Below are 20,691 nucleotides of genomic sequence, written 5' to 3' on the forward strand. Positions count from 1 at the left end.
TAGTCAATTATAGTCTACAAATAATTTTTATTTATGTCTGAAGTTAAGATTTTTAGAATCTAATTTAATATTAATTTAATATTCACACAAAAATTTCTTATCAAATAATTTTCTTATTTTGTTGTAATTTAAAAATGATAAATCTTAGATACTTGAAATTTTCACATTTTTAAAATCGCATATTCTGTACATGGTGTAATGTTTAAAATATGTTGTCTATTTTTGAGATACATGTATAGGTAAATTATATTTTCTATTTGTATTATGTTTATGAATATAAGTAAAATTCACATTTAGTCAAGAAGTTTCAAAATTTAATGCAAGGTTCCTTATTAGTTGTTCATACTATAAACAATAAAGCAGTTCATCTTTATAGACATTATAAGTTTTAAGTTTGATATTTAAATATTTAAACAAAGATAATGATTTCAGTGTATTAAAGTATTGTATCATCCATGGGTACTTTTAGTGTATATTATTATATTTTATACTCATACACAATATACATAATATTTTCAAATGCAATGTTTTTGGTAAAAATCAATTCAATTTACTGTACTACTAATAGTAAATTAACTACTTTATAAACAATTTAAATATATTATACAATGAACTTAGTAATATAAGTTCAAAATCGTATGCAATGATTTTAATGACAAACTCTGTTATACCGGCAAACTGTAATTGTCGACAGTGGCATAGCTAGGAATTACCCGATGGGGGGGGGGGGGGTTAATGGCCTTTTTTTTTGCTCACCTCTAAAATAAATTGCTGGACATATGGCTTAAAGTATAACAGAGCAGTGTTTGTTTCCAAAAATGTTGCAAATTTGCAATGAATTTTTATAAAATACTACATATACTGAATAATAATTAAATAAAATAGATAATAAAAAAATTAGTAACATATGAAAATAACATAATTTATTTTTAACCGTTATATTATAAATCGTAATCGTAACTTCGAGTCAATAGATTTCGCGACCTATGGTTTGGGAAACGCTGTCAGTGTAAATAACTTAATATTATTATAGTAGTATCTTTATAGTTTATATCTCGATTTTACGAATAGATATGTATTAATCCGTGATCTATACCGAGGTCTGTCTTAAAATCATAGACCTCAGACCATAGACAAGTATACTAAAAATAGACTCAAACTTCAGAGTATAAGATCCATGAGGACTTTTTTTTTTTTTCCTGTTCGAACCGACGACCGGGAGGGAACCGCTTTCGCATGTCTTCCTCCCGGCCGCCATAAAAGATCCATGAAAACTAGGTATCTAAAGGAGACCTAACTTCATAGACCACTTCTGATAACATCCTAAAATAAATCGCATGATTAAACGGCCATATGTGGTGCTGCGTATTCTAAGGTAGCTACTTTTACCCCGTACCCGTGTAGTATAAGGCTGAACTATAATTCATGGTATAAGAATTACACATGTTTTTTGCGTTTTTGTAAAATAATGCATTATTTCGATCCTACTAATATTCATGGTATGATCTTACTGATTTAAGCCCTAAGGTTAAAACAAAGAATAGATTAATTTAATTTAATCTGAAGTTATTGGTTAAAAATCACGATTAAAGATGTACATAAAAAAAAAAAATAATAATAAAATACATAATATCATAGGACTATGTTAAACCTAGTATATAACTTAAATCGTGTTAAAAATTGATAGTGTTATCTTTAATTGCGTAAAATAATAAATTATAATATATTTATATATATTTTGTTAATCACTCCATAATCCATTTGGCAAAATAATAAACTTTCTTCGTTGTTGATTGCTGTATTTAAATTATTCAAGAGTTGTGATTAATAATTTTATACAATCAAATAATTATATTTCATTACGAAATAGGATAATATCAAATGTCAGTTTACATGACGATCTACATTAATGACATTCTAGGCATAAAACGTAAATGAATTCGTAATTACTATATTTTTATTTCGTTAAGATTGAGTAAAAAAGAAGTCTTTAACAAAATAAACATGATGAGTAATAAAAAACCTCCTATACCACAATGTCCTATAGTGCCAGTTGAAGAAGAGATCGAAGAAGATCTAAAAACAATAGATGAAACAGAGGCTCCACTGTTAACTGGTAAGATATTATCTATAATATATACCTATATCTAAATATCAAAATCTAAGTACAGTAAATTATGTGGAAATACTATCTTAGATGATGCTAAGGTCTTATTAGAATCTATTGGAACTGAAGTAATTAAAAATGATACACAAGAAACAGCTCAAAAGCTCGTTGATAATGTGGATGAATTAGAACAAACAATAACGGCATTAGATAAGAAGTATAATGATTTGATGAGCTGTGAAAAAGAATTGGAAGAAATTGAGGAAGAAATCGATAAACAGATTAAAGAAATGACTAAGTATGACATTTTACATTTAATACCATACTTATTAATATTGTTTAATGTTTTTATAATTAAAATGCATACGACATCTACATTGACAGAATTATCTATAGTTATAAATTAATAAAAAAATCTACAAATTACTAGCTTTTATAAACACCAAAAATTGCTAGTCAATAAAACCAATAAAAGTTATTCTATGGTTGAAGACTTGAAGTAGCCTTACAATTGTATAAATCACCTTTTTAGATTGAATGTTAAAGTTGAACATATGTTGTATCTTTTAATTATAGTTTTTTAATTTTCAGTAGTTATTATTTATTATAAAAAAAATAAAAAAAATAGTTTTATACCAGTTAACTAAATTTTGGCGATTTAACGTATAGTATTTAATTCAATATCATATTTTAAATTTTTTAATAAATAATACTATCTCAACAATGAAAGATGAAAAGTTGGATAATTGTTATCACAGTACTATCTTGATATTATAATTGTTGAATTGTATCTTAATTTCACTTTTTGTTTCAGTTATATTTCCGAAATTCAGTCAAATCCTACTCCTGCAGTAAAGTAAACATGTTTAATTATATTTTATTAAATGGACCCATAATTGCTTCTATTTTTTTATTTGTACAATTTTAAAATTAATAATTACAAAATGTTATAATAAAAATGAGATCTTGTTAAAAAGATTAGTTATATTTTTTTTATAAAGTGTATACAATAAAAATCTGTTATTTAAGTAAAAATGCCAATAAAGAAATCAAATATGTTTATATTTTTATAAATTACATGGACATGCCACTTTTTCTTACAGCAGCACTCAGTAAAGGATTAGGATCTGGTTCTTCTGTTATTACTTCAACTTTTACCCATTCTTTATTTCTACTAGACGATCGTATTGCATCAATTACAGCTTGAACATATAAACTGTCTTCAAAAGTAGCTGCAGATGAAACAGGTTCTTTTACCCAACCTCTTTTATCTTCAACTGGTAAAAATGCTTCTCGTAAAGCACTAATCATTTTTAACAAACCTTTCATACAAGGTCTAGGCATGATATCTGCAGAAACCACATTTATTGCGTCCGACTTTTGCAAGTCTTCCACATCTAAATACAATACTTCGTCTTTATCCTTAAACAAATCTCCACCTTTGACAATTAAATTACCTTCAGTGCCACACATAAGTACTTCTTGTACATAAGTTCCAGCAAGATGATTATTTAATGTAACTGTAACTAAAGACCTGTCTGCCATTTCCATTTGAAAAGTACAAAAGTCTGGACTAGTAACTTGCCTTACACCAGTTGAACACTTAAAATCTTTATTGAATGTCTTAACAATACCATGAACACGGATAGCTTTTTGATCAGTTAAATATGTAACCAAGTCTATAACATGACTTCCGACTAAAGTTAAAACTCCACCACCCATTGTTTTATCACATAACCAGTTAAAATTATCTCCATACAAACGACCCATTTGTACTTTGACATCACATAGAAACACATTTCCAATTTTATTTTCAACAATCTGTTTTTTCATTTGTACAAATGCTGGTAGGAATCTCAAGCTATGGTTGACAACTGATATAAGTGAAGGATAGTATTGAGCAGCATGTACCATTTTAATAGCTTCACTTTGGCATAAACCAGCTGGTTTATCACATAGAACATGTTTTCCAATACCTAATGCTTTGACAGCTATCTGTGCATGAAGGTTAGGAGAGCAGACAATGAAAATGAGATCTACATCTTTTCTTAGGAGTACATTATCAATTTTGTTGGTCCAAAAAGGTATTTGAAGACGTTTTGCAGCTTCTTCAGCTTCATTCATAGTGCGTCCCCATAGCGCTTCTACCTTGAAACCCTTATCACGCAAAAACGGTACGATTATTTCAATAACTTTACCTGTTAACATATTAAATGTATTAATTACAGGATTAATATTTATTATTTGTTAAGTTATTAATCATAGTCTATAGGTAGTTTTTATATTTTCATATTAAAAGTCTGATTATCTTTGTTTTTCTTTTTATAATGTTTATATATTAAAATAGATAAATGAAAATATACAAAGCGATCAATTTAGTTAAAAAAAAAAAAACGTTAACATTTCCATACGACCCTCAACTAAATCAATTGAAAAAAAACAATAATATTATTATTCAGTGTTTCAAAATGTTTTTAATTAAAAATGTCTATTAGCTACTAATTTATGTTAATAAAAGTTACCTGTTCCAAAAACACCAATGCCCGGCAACATTCTCTAACCGAGAAGTTTTAAGTTAACTTAATGTTATTAATATTAAATCATTGAAAATTTTAAATATTTTAAATAAAGTGCTTTTTACATTTTTTTTAAAAAAAAGGCAAAAATCATTTAATTCCAAGGAGTTTCTATTCTATTTTTTTGTGATAATATTATAATTATGGGAAAATGTGCACAATATCGTATTGTCCTAAATTGATAAGCTGCAGGCGGCAGCTGATACGTCGACTTGACGTCTTGTCGCCTTATTCTAATTGTATCCATAATCCTATTTCGCTTAATATTAATTTATCATTGTGAATTCAGCATTATTGAATTGTGATTTTACATTTCTACTGATTCTACATTTTTACGATGGGCCGTAAAGGTGTATAAGTGATTTCAACACTGTATTCAACCTACTATTTATTAATTATTTTGTACTATGGAAATTGCACATATTAGTAAAGATTACAGTCCTATAGCACGTGATTACCGATTTGTACATTGTCAACATACTGCCTTACAGTATAGATCTTAGTCCGTGTACATTGTACACATTACGTGTGGTCTATGTCTCTTTGGTCTTATGTTTCACAAATCATAATGTTAATTGTTATTTTATTTTAGACTTCAAATTAATTCAAAATGCCCACGTCCTGATATTATACTCTATAAGTAAAAAGTTGTTTGATGTCTATTAAGTATTAAATATTAATTAGTAATTTTAACGTTAGTCCGAATTCTGAAGTTGAGACAGGTGTTGGTAAAAAATTAAGAAATAACAGTCATAATTTAATAATGAAAAGTTCAGCAAGCTATATCAGAAAAACTAAGAATATAACGGTCAACTCTATTTCATGGTTTTATGGTATACATACGACTATCGTATAGTCCGTAACTACAGGAATAGATGACGCATTAAATAGTGTTTTCAGTTTTGAATGATGACAATTCGGGAATTTATGTTTTGTGCCGATCGAAAATAAATAATAATGACATGGTATAGTATAGGTATTTGTATTTAATTAAGATAAAAATAATGTCGAATTATCTGACTTATCATGTGATATTCGTATATTATTCTTTAATCTGTGCCCTGTGGTCGTATTATAAGGTATTATTCAGATAAAACAAAATAAAACCATGTAAATGTTATATTCAATTCCCATTGTACATTTATACTATATTACTATAATTATTTTGATATTCGTTATACATCGTTAATGAACGAATCGTTGGTTTAATTTTTGAATTTGTTTGACTATTGATAAATGAATGTAATGTTGTTTGCTAATAGACATTAATATATTGTATCATTTCAAAATAACTTAGTCATGCCACATGTATTATTGACATTATATGAATAACAGTTCAACGTTAATACGTTATTGATTTCTATTGTAGTGAATCCGGTAGTGAACATAACAGACGTTTTTTAAGATAGTTATTTTATTAATAGTAAATAGTAATAAACACATTTTCGGTTATAGTGAATATTTTATATATGCATTTAGTTTCACAACAAAACTACGAAAGTACGAAACATTCAAGTCATCTCAATATTTTTGCAGATATTGCCGGATAATTATCATTTTTCCTGTTATTCAATTACTTTGATATACTTATAATATTTTTTTGGAATCATCTATACCTAGTGCATTTGTTTTTGAATTTGTAAGTATAAACAGTAGGTATAGTTGTTGATGGTAATAACTATGATATATTTTAATGTGATTTTAAATTATATGTATTTCTACAGTACATACTGTCTATTTTCAATTGTATTTTTTTTTAAGAATAATAAGCAGTGTTGGTACCTATTATGCTTGTTTTAAAAAACAATTTAAATTTTGTGCTATTGAATTTTGTTACATATAACATGTAATTCTGGTTGTTTATAACTTTCACAATTTTTGGTGTGGCCACGATAATTGGTTCTTGTAGATATATATTATAAAATAATAATTTAACTCTTTATATCTAAGAACATAAATGAACCCAATGCTATGTTTTCTACTATTTAATATTTATAAAGAGTAATTAAATGTTAAAGGTTTAACTATACTAGATTTATTCTGGAATAGGTACTAAAATTGCTGATAAAATTTATTTAATTAACACATTGCTACTAGGTACCTATTGTCTTTTTTGAACTCTATCAACATCCCTATCGATACTATAAATATTTTCTCAAACCAAAAAAAAAAAAAAAACCATATTGAACATTTTCTTTTTCTTTTACAATTCAGGCTTTTAATTAAATTTTATATTGTTACAATTTCTTCTTATAAGCAACCTTTATATTGTATTAAAATAATTGTTGAAACTTATTGTAATTACAGTTTAAAAAAAAAAAGTTTTCTTAATCAATGCTAGTATATTTTTTTATTCAGTTACTTTTGCTTATTGAAATCACTAAATTATAATTAATAGAATTAATTATAATCATTTTCAAGAATACTATGATATTGAAAAATGGTATGTCATGTATTAAATTTTAATACTTTATTGTACTAATATATTTATGATATTTTTTTAAATCTAGAGAAAATTAATTTCGAATCAAAATGGATAAAAAGAAAAGTTCTAAAACTAAAAGGTAACTTATACGATTGATTATATTAATTGCCTACTATAAATTGTACTATAATATTTTATTCTTACCTTTTATATTAGTTATATACGCCTTATTCATAAATTATTTTAAAATAATAAAAAAGTATTCTACTAAAAAAATCTATTGTTTGTGTTTAAGATATTATTTCCTGTATATTTTGTATTAAAACATAGATTATCGATTAAAGCTAGTAAACATGCATCAACATTTGACCTAAACTTTTTTTTTGGTATTAAAATTTACCAGTTGTCAGTGGTATATTTTTAATATTTAAATAAATAATATCAATTAACTACATAATTTAAAATATTTTATAATAAATTACCTAGATTTAGTGTAATTATCATGTTTTTTTTTAAATTTTATATTATTTTAATTTATTTAATTGCTTAATAAATAAATTATAGTGTTGATTATAACTATTCTTTGTATTTTGTTTGAATTGTTAATTTTACTTATAAAAATGAGAAATATGCTTATAATTTGGGAGAGGTTTTTATTTCAAGATCAAAAATAAAGTAAAACAATGGTTTTAAGCTATTTATTACATGATATTACCAAATTATGCTCTGTACTACAAGAAAACGCATATGATGGCTGACCATAACTCATCTATCATTGTGCATTCTTATACAAAATTGTAGCTCTATGGGGGAGGGGGAATAGCATACATTTTGTAATTTATATCCACAAGCTGTTTGTATTCTCTTGTGGCTCAAGTATATATTCTTGTTAACTTTAAATAATATTTATTGAAATAATTGTTTGTAATAACTAAATTTGTATTATTTTAATGTTCTTTAAAAATTGTTAAATAAAAATTATACAAGGGAGAACTTTTAGAATAGGTATTGATATGAATTGGTTAATAAGTTACAAGTGAGATATTAGTGAAATAACCTGGCCAGTATTCTAGCTTTAGAGTCAGTATGTACCTATCAATGCATATCAAATTTCCTCTTGAAAATTTTTTTATCATTTACTAATGTAAAAACAAAATATTTTAACTTTAAACTGGTAGACTTTTATGCAGACCTAAAAATTCATTAATAAACTTTATTCCAACATAGTATGATAAGCATAAACGAAGAGTGAATGAGTCAAACGTTCTATGTGCCAAAAATGAAAAATTGTTTTATATCTGCTTTATGTTCTATGTATCAAAAGCAATAACCCTGTATGTTTTCCAAGCACAGATATAATATATATATATATATCTATGATTCCAAGTGCCAATTTGATTTGTTTTGAGTTCAAAATTGCGTTCATAGATGGCATCTGCCCCATGTGGCTTAGGAATGTATTGTTTTTTGTTTCCTGAAAAAATTACTTTTTGACACATAGAACATTTGACCAGTGCCGCAATAATCGGGTGTGTTGCGTATGCTAAATATAATGTATTTTATATTTATATTTTTGATTAATATATAAATAGGGTTTTCTTATTTCCTTGCATTTTATTAAAATAAATATTATTTTTAATTTACAGCAACTAATAATGTTAATTATTATTTTTTTGGTAGCATAAAAACCTTAATAATAATTATCTATACATATTACATATATATATTTAAATTTTTAATAAATTTATTTAGGAGTAAAGTAGAATCAAAAAATAACATTAAGAATGATGTAAAAAAGAACCATGTTGAAGATAAGAATCAAGGCAAAAAATCTTTTAAAGAGAAGTATGTTTTAGGAACTAATAAATACATTATATTTTTAGAATAATTTTCTTTTTAACTATCATGTTAAATTTATACTATTTTACATTTTAAGTGTCAAACTGATTTTTACTATTAAAATAAAGCCTTTAACATTACTCATTATGTATTTTTTGTGATCAACGATGTTTAAGATATTTACTGAACATTTTTTCTTTAATGGTATATCAAATTGTTGTTCCATTAAATGTCGATAGAAAATTAAAACTATTCTAAAGAACTAACTCTACAAACATTATTGTGCAATGAAGTTTGCATTATCCTTTTCACTGCATCTTTTATAATTATAATTTATAATATAAATTTTTTCAGAAATAATGAAATGGTCCTAGATGAACCCAATATGTTGGAATCCAATAAGAAAAAAAAAACAAATAATATTATATTAAATTCACTATGTAAAACTCTATATGAAGACAAAAAAATCAATCATAGTGATAATGTATTAGAATCACCAACATCTGCTCACAAGTATTTATAATAAATTAGGTTAATTTAAGATTTTGTAGATAGTATTTTAAGATTTAAGATTTGCATGTGCTATCCAGTATTATTTCTTTATACTTTTTTATACAATTAGGTTGTGTGATTAGACCATAATTTAAAATCTTGTTTCCTAAATTTTAGTATTAATAAACAGTCTTATTAGGTATGTAAATAATTTTTGAAAGTTCATAATAATCTATTTTTTAAAATTATTTAATTTGTTGTATCTGTATATAGATTTAAAACAAAGCATACTAAAGATATTTTGTCAAATATATATTTTTTTTAGATATGTATAAAGTGAAATTTAAGAACAATTTTTGTACAGTATGTAATCAAACAAATATACTGTTTATTTGATAAACAGTATTTAGTTTTAATAAACTTAATTAAATCTAAAATGCAGAATAGAATTTGAAAACTAACATTTTTAATACTGCCAATGACATTGATTACTTGCATAATTAGAATTATTTAAATTATAATAAGTTAAAAAAATTAATTTATAATAATATAAGTAACTTTTATTAATATTAATCTTATCACTGGCCTATTATAAATTGTTTTAAAAATTATTAACATAAACTAATTAATTTTTAACATGAACTATTGTCTTGAGAAGCTTAGTTTTTGAAAGAAATTATTCCATAATTTTATATTTTTGTATGTAATATAACATTTAATATTTTTAACTCATTATTCGCATAACTATGAAACAATAATTTAGAATATCTTGTCATAAAAATTTTTAACCTAAATTTAATCTAACAAATCTTGATATATGATCTAAAAATATAGAAAATAACAACCAAAGTACTTTAGTTGAGAGAGAAGGCGAAGGAAAAGAAAAAGAGAAGAAGAACTAATGATTTTCAAAACAATAGTATTTAAAATTTGAAAAATAAATATAGCTTAATTTTTTTTCCCTTATATAAACTATAAGTAAACTAAATCTTATTTTAAATAGTATATTATCATATTATGTTTATATATTTTATTCTAAAGGTTGATTTTTAAAGACTAAGGTTTAATAAATACTATTATAAATGTAAACATTATAAGTTATATTGTCAAAATTTTAGAACGTGCAAAAAATACATCCTTGATTCAGACATTTCTTTTGGTATTTGTGGAATAAGGATTTAAAATAAAATTTATATCAATACATCATTCATGTTTAATGCATTTATATTGTTTTAACTAGTCATAGCAGTCAACAAGCTAATCAATCTTTTTATAAAGATCAAAAGGATTCTAAAAACAAAATTTCTGAAAACAATAATTATAATAATAAACATAAATCTAAACGGAATAAAGCACACAATAGATGTAAAAATGATTTAGATGAAGTTATGGCATTTGAATCATCCAGTAATGATAAAGTAAAGTAAGTTGTCAATTATTTAAATTCATTATTTGTTTCCTTTAACTTAGTATTTATTTTACATGATGTTATTTAATTAACAATAAGATTCAGGTAATAATTTTTTCCTCGTACTTGCGTCATTATTATATTATTTTAAATTTTGAGCTGTGCAATGCATGTATTAATTGATTTTTTAGTTATGTGTGTTTTTGTTGTATGTATTTACACATTTTTAGTGGAGAATGTGCTTCAATTATTTTTGTGTGGTTTCTGTTAGAAAATTGGATCTAGCAGATGTGAATCCAGCCTACATTAACGGGAGGGGGAATTATAAAATGTATAATATATGTTTTCTATTTAGATACCTATTGGTAAATATCAATGTACAATGTACATGTATGTGTATATACATGTAATAGTACTTAATGCAATATCTAATTCCTTATTAATTATAACAAAGACTTTTTTCATAAACTGTATTAAATGTCTATTAAATTATTTACATTTTAAAATTACTCTTTTATTATAAAATTCACAATAGAATATAATATAAAAATTTAATTTCCTGTTTAATTGAGAAAATATGTCAATAACTTAATAATAATAATATTGTTATCAAAAATTTATAAATTTATATTATAAAAAAGTAGGTCAGCGCATTTCGGTGGTGGATGTTTGTCCATCGTCCCTTTGGTTCTTGGACTTTTAGTGTAATTATACTGTAGGTATTCGATAAAAAACGATTCTGAGTGGACGGGGGGATCTTTTTTATTTAATTTTATTTGTTTCTATGATGATAAACAAAGCCGTAATTATTTTATATTACCTACATACCCGTTAAGTTGTACATTTTTTCTTATTTAATCGCTTTTATTTCGTGTATCATTTCGAGAATCGAAAAATAACCTCTCTAAAGTATCAGCTCAAGAACATTTCCTTTCAGAAAATATGCTACACTTGTACTTTTGAGCAAGTTTAGGGGGAGAAAAAGTGTTTACAGAATAAAAAAGAAATAAACATAATTGTAAAACTAATACATTCCTCGCTCCGCTCAGAATCTAAAATAAAAGACGAAAATTTGTGATGGAACACTACAATAATACATTTACATAGGATAACACAAAGTGTTAAATTTAAAAAAATTAATTAGATAACACATTTTGGTGCGCCAACAAAGGTGGGGAATGACCCTACAGCTCCCTCCCATTAATCTGTGCCTGGAATCTAATTAGTTATTTTGGTAATTTAAAACAGGAACTATTATGTAAAACCAGTCTTTAATAAAATAAATTTTATTTTTTTATGTAACTTAAAACAAATTACCTTAAATACTTAGTTGATGAGATGTTGACCAATGTTAATTACATTAATATATTATGTAAATAAATACTATTATAATAAATAAATATTAATAAATGCAATGTTTTCAGCAACAATTTTTTTAATCCACTACATTAAAACTATTTATTAATATGTAATAAAATAAATTACCTAATTGCAATATAAATATATTATAAAAATTATTTATTAGTTATTAATATAGGCTGATATACACTTATACATATACATAGGGATATACTTTGTTCAACAATAAAATCTGTTAGGGATAAAAAAAGAAAAACCATAGAAAATAGGAGAGGAATGGAACATTAATTTATGACCTCCGACAATTTGGGTATCACCTGTTATTGTTATTTTTCTTATTAATTTGTTTTCTATGGTATTTGAAAAGTCATAAGTGTGGTAAAAGTTTATCTGGACTTTGGAGGAATTTACACCAGTTCACTAAAATTATTGTTTTAATCTGTAATTAAGTTTCAACTGTATTTAATTTGATGTATACATAAATATAGTTTTTATACAATTAGTTCAGAATTATTTTTTGTATCCAAATATTTTTCATCCAATTAAAATTTAGCATATACAGTGGTCACATACATACTTACCCATTTTTTTTAAATTTAAAATTTCATAGAATACATTTTTTTGTGTATATAATATTAATAGTTTAAAATAATTGTTTTGGGTATTTAAATGTATTTGTGCAATCAGCTTCATAAATCATAATAGTAATAAAATCATTAATATTTTATACTATTTTGAATAGATGGAGTGACAAAAAAAAGAATCAAGTTAGTAATAAAAATATCAATGAAAAGCAAAACTATAATAAAAGTGATCAAAATCAGAATACATTTTTTAACAAAAGTTTCAATGATGATAAATGTGATCAGAAAATAGTCAATGATATAAACAACATTGGTCTGCATGATAAACATAAATCAATAAATGACGATGGAGAAGGGTTTGTTGTGAATTATTAATATTTATCATCTTTTATTTAAGTATTTTTTTTTTTTTATGTTTAATATGCCAATTTTTTAAATTTTTTTAAAAAATAAGAATCTAATTATAATTATTTTTGGGTTTTTACTTATTTTATAATTTTGTAAAATTATATTTTATTTAAATAATCACAATAGTTTTGAATTACTGTTTTGGACATTTAAGTATATTTTCGCAATCAACTTTAATCATTAATACTTTTTATTATTTTTAATAGATGGAGTTTTTGTTACAAAAAATCAAGTAATAAAAATATTGGTAAAAAACAAAACTATATTAAAATTGATCAAAGTCAGAGCAGATTTTCTGACGAAAATTCCAATGATGATAAATGTGATCAGAAAAAAGCTCATGTTAAAAACAACATAAGTTTGAATAATACACATAAATCAATGATTGATGACGGAGATGGGTATGTTGTCCATTATTAATATTCGCATCTTCTCTTATTTAAGTAATTAATTAAATTGATAAATTTTCATTGCCTTAAACCATATTATTATTTTATTATTATTGTGTATAGTTGAATCATTTTTTTTAAATTTTAAATTCACATAATTAATTATAAGTTTTAAAAAAGTCGGCAAGTGGGTACCGCTCTGCTGTACATTAGGGGGTGGGGTGGACCTTGGACTAGGGTAGTTTAATTTGAATGCAATGATAGGTATCATTGTATATGAAAAACGATTCTGAACGGAGATGATTTGTCAGTCTAGAATATTTAACGTTAGATATAAATATAAACAATTTTATGAATTTTGAACTACAAAATAATTTGCAAATATTCACGATTTTGACGAGTTTTTGTCAAAATTTGAACTTCAAATGCTAATAAAATAAAATTGTGCCTATGTATTCTTGTGACTCCGCCAAAAAATTTTTATCGACACTTCAAAAAAAAATTCTTAGGAAAATTGAAAATTTCATTTGTCTATAAATAGCTCAAAAAAAGTCAAAATATTTTGAAAATCAAACCACGTAAAGAAAATGACAATCTAAATAACTGGTAAATTTTTTAAGTATTTACGACTTATACTTTTTGAATAACAACAAATATCAAAAATCGTTTGAGGCTAAACCGTTATTTAACGCGGTTTTGTAAAAATTTAAAATTCAAATGCACTTAAAATTTTTCCTATAATGATGCTTTGAGTTTTCTCTATAGCTACTTGAAAAAAACTTATGGAAAACTTAGTGTTGTATTTTTAATCCTTAGTTATAAACACAAACAATTTATGATTTTTCAACTTCAAAATTACTTTCAAATTTTCGCGATTGATTTCGTAAAAAATTGAAATATACACTTATAAAAAAAATTGTGACTAAAGATTTTTAATTTTTTTTAGCTACAATGAGAACAATTCATAAAAAACCTTGAATTAAATTTTCAGGTTTTTTTGGTCATACACTTCAAAAAAAAATGCTCATAAAAATCGAAAATTTCAGTGCTCTATAACTAACTCAAAAAAAGTCAACATTTTTTGAAAATTTAATTGTATATAGATAACACTAACACAAACATTTAGTGAAAATTTCAAATATTTACAGTGATAAGTTTTTGAATTACAACCATATTAAAAAATCGATTTTGTCTAAAACTGGTTTTGCGTAAAAATTCCTGTTTTTCTGTTACTTTTTTAAGGTTTTTCCTGCTGTTTTTGAAAACTATTGGACATTTTTTTACTTTTGACACCCTAAAGTACCAACTAAATTCACTTTTTTTATTACAAACGGGACTGAGTTTAAAAATCGAAGCACTTTTACTGCTCCTAAACGTGATGACACACAAAAATAAAAAAACACACATCATTTGTAAAATCAATACATTTATCACTCCGTTCAGAATATAAAAAGTAACGAGTTAGTTAACTTAATTAAAATTAACTCAACGTTTTAACTTAATTTTAACTTTTAATTTGCTCAGCCTTGGTTGCATCCACAGATTTATAAATACATATCTGTGGTTACGTCAATAATTAACTTCTTTTAAATAATATTTTTTTTTATACTCTATGAATTTAAATTTGACATAATCATGGAATAGAAACAGTTTAAAATTTATTTCTAATTTTTTTATTGTTATTTAATTAGTATGTTAGAAGAAATTGATGAAGACCTTTTCAAACTATCAAAAGATTATTCTCTTGCTCATTGTGTTGCTGAAGATTTACGAATGGGAGCCGGCATAGCTGTTGATTTCAAGTAAAAATATCTTATATTAATTATGACTTTATATATTGAGTTGTAAATAATTAATTTTATTTTCTAGACGTATCTTCGGTGGTGTTGGTAGACTAGTTGATCAGAAATTAAAAATAGGAGATGTAGGTATAGTTCAACGCCATGGTCAATTTGCATTTTATTTGGTAACAAAAAAATATAGTAATGGTAAACCAACAATGAATACAATGGAAAAAGCTCTTCGTTCACTTTTCATTATAATGAAAAAAAATAATCTAACAAAATTAGGAATTCCCAAAATTGGATGTGGATTAGATAAACTTGATTGGTCTGATACAAGATCTCTCATTATTGATATATTTTCTGGATCTGGTATTGACATAACTGTATGTATGCCTTCAAAAGTAAGTTTTAAAAATAAATAAATACAAATTACTTAATAATTTGATATGTATATCATAAACAATTTGTAAGTTAATAGATTCAAAAACACCACAGAGATTAAATGTTCACATTACACCATCTAATTTATGGGAGATGGTAGCCGAAACCATCATTGTTTTATTTATTGATTTAGAAAAAGTATGCAAAAAGAATTGGAAAGACGATGTTGTTGATAAAGTGGATACTAAATACCCCTTCAAAGAAAAGTATTTATATTTTAATTTAATTCCTTTCGTCTATTTATTGACTTTTAAAACTTCATAAAAGATTAATGAATATAATATAGTTATAAGATCTAAGTATCTTATTATAAAGAACAATATTAGGTATTGCCATATTAATGTACCTATAAAATTTAATAGTATGTATTATATATTATAATTCCATAAGATAAGTAGTTAGATTCTTCAAATTATTATTTATCAGACATTTGGTCTTTAGTGTAGTGCCGTGATAAGTCAAGCATTTTTAAGAATAAAAATATTATTTTAAAATAATGACATTCCACCATAGATCTTATACTAATAGACTGGCCTTGCCTATAGAGTAGCTGTAGTAATAACCAATCAGACGTATTACAGATTGTATATTAGTACAAGTTCCACATGAAAAGCGCCCTCCATCTATGACCGTTGTATATTTATTTATTTATATAAACGGACGCGAGTCCTAAAACATAATAATATTACATTGTGAGTTAAAAACACATTAATACGTAAAACAATAGTTAATAGTTTCTACTTAAAATTAGAGAAAAAAAAATAATAATAATAATAAATATATGTACGAAAGGCCAGTCTATTAGTATAAGATCTATGCTTTCTACACATATGATGAACATCCATGTCATGAAAAATGTTCACTATTTAACAATTTATTTCACGAAAAGTTTTTTGTATAATTAAAAAAAAAAAAATATTCTCAACTGTACAAAGTAAAATGATCAAAAATGATGATTCATGTTGTATAATATTTTTTTTCCAATAAAAATAATATATCAATAAATAAATGTGACATATTCATGGGTAAAAATATTGCCATAATATAAATGAAAGCATGACATGGTTCCTATAAATATACACTGTATATTTTTGATATTTATGTATTTACATTTTTGAGATAAAACAATGAAATAAGCTCTAATATATTAAAATCTTTACCCTCTTTTTCGGTATCAACAATTTTTATTGTCATAGCAGTATTTCCACGTTAATGATGGGTTGTTTACTATAATGGTGCACTCAGTGCAGTGTATGTGTGACTAACGCATTAGTTTACAAATTGTATTACTGATTGTATTTTTAAATTTTCCCCAGTTATGTAGAACATCTTTTTAAAAACAGTTAATATTATATTTTCACTAATCAATGTTTTTTCTTTGATGATCGACAACTATCTTTCAACTCATACAACCATGTACAACCATTACTAAACATATTGTATATTAAATTAAATGTATTTAATTTTTTTTATAGTTTATTAAAAGACATTAAAAATAAGAAGTTTAAACCTGGTGCCATAGCAAAATACATTGTTAATAACGAAGTGATAATTTGTATATTTGTCACGCAAAAGGCATTTTACAGTTCTTTAGAAGATGGATTTAAATCCATAGATCAAACATTAAAATACTATAAGTATTTGGCTATTCAAAGTGGCCCTATTGAACCTAGTGATAACTTTGAACGTATATCATGGATAGTATTAATATTACGCTCAATTAGTCACTCTTGTGAATTATGGTTATGCGGTGATGTCAATCAAACAGGTGTCACATATTATGATCAATATTGTAAAAATGTACTTAACTCTATGAATCATTCATTTCAAATAAGTTCTCCAGCTCAAAACAACTACAAATATAATGATAATCAACATAATTTAAACATGAGAGAAACAAGTTATCAAAATCGAAGATCTGAATCATTTCGGGAATCTGTTGATCAGAATAGTTCTTCAAAAATTGATACATGATTTTACCACGACATACTAAATTTATATTTAATATTTGTTTAAATAAATAAATATGTATAATAAATAATCATATCAAATTAATAATCTTATACTTGAAAACTGAAGTCTTAATTTATATTTAAGTTTCAAATGTTCAATAATCCTACTGTACTTAATTTATTTTGAAACATATTACACATTACTTATATATATATATATGTTTTATATTTAAATATCTATTCAAATTATATTATATAGTAAAACACTAAAACATAATATGTTTATTGATAAATATTTGTATTTACAAACATTACAGGTGTGAGCGCAATAAGGTATAAAATATAATAATAACATTTAATATTATATTGATTTCTAGTTACACCAGTGTTGGGAGTGGTATGGACACTTTGAACTTAAGTATTAAGAGAGACAAGAGGCAACCTTGTTTGAATGGATGGTTGTCGACTAGAGTAATAAGGCGAGCAATAATGTGTTGGTTGAGGGTTGATTGCTGATTATAGATTTACATTGTATGGTACCTAGTTACATTTAAGTTTTACTGACGTTTTAAAATTTTTTATTACCTACTATAATAGGTACCTAATATATTTTAAAACACTTTTATAAATTAAATTTGTTTACAGACATTTGAAGTTTAAATCTTAATAGTGTCATTAAATAATTGTATTCAAATGCAATGTTAGAATGGACTTAGGACAGATAGGCTTACTAGTGGTGTTTCTTCAGACATGGACAATAATATCCTATATAAAGGATAATCCGATGTAGATAATATTATAGTAAGTAGTTGAAAAACTTGATGATTTTATGTATGAAATCTTATTGATGTTTTCATATGTATACATAATACAAGGAGATTATAGTGATTATAGGTACCTGACAATACCATTCATAGATTGTAAAGCAGAACTTTACTGCCGAACGTTCATTATCAAAGTTGGTTATAATTAAAAATTATCTATGATCTATACAGGTAACAGGTTGAATACATTAACAATAATATGTTGATTAAAAATGACATAATATGTAAAAAAAATCAATTTATGATACTAAGATATTTTTGCATCAAGTAAATTTAGGAAAAAATATTTTAAATAATCATATTTTTTATTTTTGTATTATTACCATGTATTTTATATTTTAACACTTAATCAGATTGTATTTTTCAATAAAATAATTAAATAATATAAATTTCTATTTGAGGGAAAATAATTTTTTTGTAAAATTAGAGCCTCTAAAATTAAATTAGTTCAGAGCCACTAATTTCATAAATCCGACTTTGGTATATTCGAGTAACTTGACCTATTATGAAACTAGATGGTATGAACTTAATATTTGTGTTCTTTGGTAGTTTTTTTTTTTACAAATTATTTGGTTTTTTATAAAGTTTTGCATGTAATTAAATAGTGCATCTTAAAAATTAAATTATTTTTAAAAGCCTTCATCGTGCAACAAGGCAGTATCCAAGAAAACAATATAGGTAAAATGTAAAAACATGTCATCCCTCCTCCCCCCAAACAAATATGACCAAATTACGCCACTGACGCTAAAGAAACTAAACGTACTCTTGAGCATAGATTTGTCAGGTTATTCACTTGTAAAACAGCGAGAGAAACAAATGCGAGTGTAACGTCCCAAGTAGTTACAATTTTGATTGGGTAATTAAGTTGTTTGTGAAGATTTTTAAGCATCAAAATATTTTGTTTATTTATCTACCTACTCATTTGTAAAAATCATGAAAACTAAATACCTACAAGATTCTCTATGTAGGTATTAATAACTCGTACAGGAACTAAAAAAAAAAAAAAGAAAAAAATATAATTATTTTTTATTTAAATTTTAATATTATAGAATATGTATATTTTTAATTTTAATCTAAGTTTTCATTTGAAATTATTTCAATACGTTTAAAAACTGATAGGATGATAGAACTGCATTTTATGTATGATTTGCGAGATTTGTGGTAAGATTTATATTTCAAATACCTATAGACGGCAAAATAGCTTGCGCCGGCTCTGTTTACATTCTACATCTATAGAATATACTGTATTATAGTGACAGCAAGTATTTGTAAGCGTGGCGCAGATTACCTACAATATAATATGCACTTGAATGTATCTGTTAGTGGCTCAAATTATAAGTACTAAAAATAAACGCAAAATACCATTATCTGTAGGCATAAACTTATAATATTACATAGATTCACCGGGTAACTGTTTATATAATTATTAATTACCAATCGATTTTAGATTCTGAGCGGAGCGATAAATAATTATTTTAAATTTATCTTTCATTTTTAAATTAAAACTTAAAAAATATTGAATAATTCATACCTACCTTTTATGACAACCGCCAAAATCACTGCACACTGTAAATATGTATACTTGTCTACAACGTAGATAGTGTGCGAGACAAAATAATAAACTACAATTAATGTACCGTAACCCATAGATGAATATTATGACCAGTTATTAACATTAATTAATTCGTATTTATATTGCATATGCATTGCACGAAAAAATGTATATTGTAGTCTCTGCGAGGTATTATCAATCGGCTTATTAATAATTATTATATTACTTACCATTATCTCACATTGGTATTATTATTAACTATATAATTACAAAAATTAGTTATTGGAATTTTGAAAAAATATTTATATAAGCATTGAAAATATTTTTTAATAAATATTAATAGTTAAAACTTGGCATTCGCTTATTTTTACCTCAATAGCTCATCCATTAAATGTATATTCTTTTAGCTAATACATTTTTCAAAGTAATATCATAGTAACTCATAGGTGGGCTGGGATGCCTTCAGAGAAATAGCTCACTAGACGGTAAAATATTTTTAGTGCCATTAAAAGTCGTAGTGACTAGTGAGGCTTTGCCCCCACACCCTTACT

The 20,691-nt window shown here is 24.8% G+C and overlaps 3 protein-coding genes across 6 annotated transcripts; 2 read left to right on the top strand and 1 right to left on the bottom strand.

Annotated features, from left to right (window-relative positions):
- Nucleotides 1-1,747: 1,747 nt before the first annotated feature.
- LOC114131840 (uncharacterized) lies at nt 1,748-3,169 on the top strand. The gene is made up of 3 exons (XM_027997152.2): nt 1,748-2,116; nt 2,198-2,405; nt 2,922-3,169. Exons 1-3 carry the CDS (start codon nt 2,005-2,007, stop codon nt 2,965-2,967), a joined length of 366 nt encoding a protein of 121 aa, XP_027852953.1. The 5' UTR covers nt 1,748-2,004; the 3' UTR covers nt 2,968-3,169.
- LOC114131841 (glucose-fructose oxidoreductase domain-containing protein 1) lies at nt 3,055-20,250 on the bottom strand. 2 transcript variants are annotated; one of them, XM_050202292.1, is made up of 2 exons: nt 20,124-20,250; nt 3,055-4,305 (listed from the first exon to the last, which is right to left on the bottom strand). In XM_050202292.1, the coding sequence occupies exons 1-2, from the start codon at nt 20,233-20,235 to the stop codon at nt 3,182-3,184; spliced, it is 1,236 nt and encodes a 411-aa protein (XP_050058249.1). In that variant the 5' UTR covers nt 20,236-20,250; the 3' UTR covers nt 3,055-3,181. The 2 variants fall into 2 exon arrangements, with proteins under 2 accessions (XP_050058249.1, XP_027852954.2); XM_027997153.2 differs by lacking the exon at nt 20,124-20,250 and adding an exon at nt 4,630-4,779.
- Nucleotides 5,279-17,979, top strand: LOC114123537 (uncharacterized). 3 transcript variants are annotated; one of them, XM_050202267.1, is made up of 12 exons: nt 5,279-5,648; nt 6,220-6,322; nt 7,194-7,247; nt 8,861-8,953; nt 9,302-9,460; nt 10,680-10,862; nt 12,949-13,146; nt 13,405-13,599; nt 15,279-15,389; nt 15,457-15,772; nt 15,843-16,018; nt 17,288-17,979. In XM_050202267.1, exons 3-12 carry the CDS (start codon nt 7,216-7,218, stop codon nt 17,784-17,786), a joined length of 1,962 nt encoding a protein of 653 aa, XP_050058224.1. In that variant the 5' UTR covers nt 5,279-5,648; nt 6,220-6,322; nt 7,194-7,215; the 3' UTR covers nt 17,787-17,979. The 3 variants fall into 3 exon arrangements, with proteins under 3 accessions (XP_050058224.1, XP_050058231.1, XP_050058225.1); XM_050202274.1 differs by lacking the exon at nt 5,279-5,648 and having other exon boundaries at nt 5,965-6,322; XM_050202268.1 differs by lacking the exons at nt 5,279-5,648; nt 6,220-6,322 and adding an exon at nt 7,042-7,126.
- Nucleotides 20,251-20,691: the final 441 nt, after the last annotated feature.

The sequence above is a fragment of the Aphis gossypii genome, chromosome 1, assembly GCF_020184175.1.
Source record: "Aphis gossypii isolate Hap1 chromosome 1, ASM2018417v2, whole genome shotgun sequence".
NCBI classification, from domain to species: Eukaryota; Metazoa; Arthropoda; class Insecta; order Hemiptera; family Aphididae; genus Aphis; species Aphis gossypii.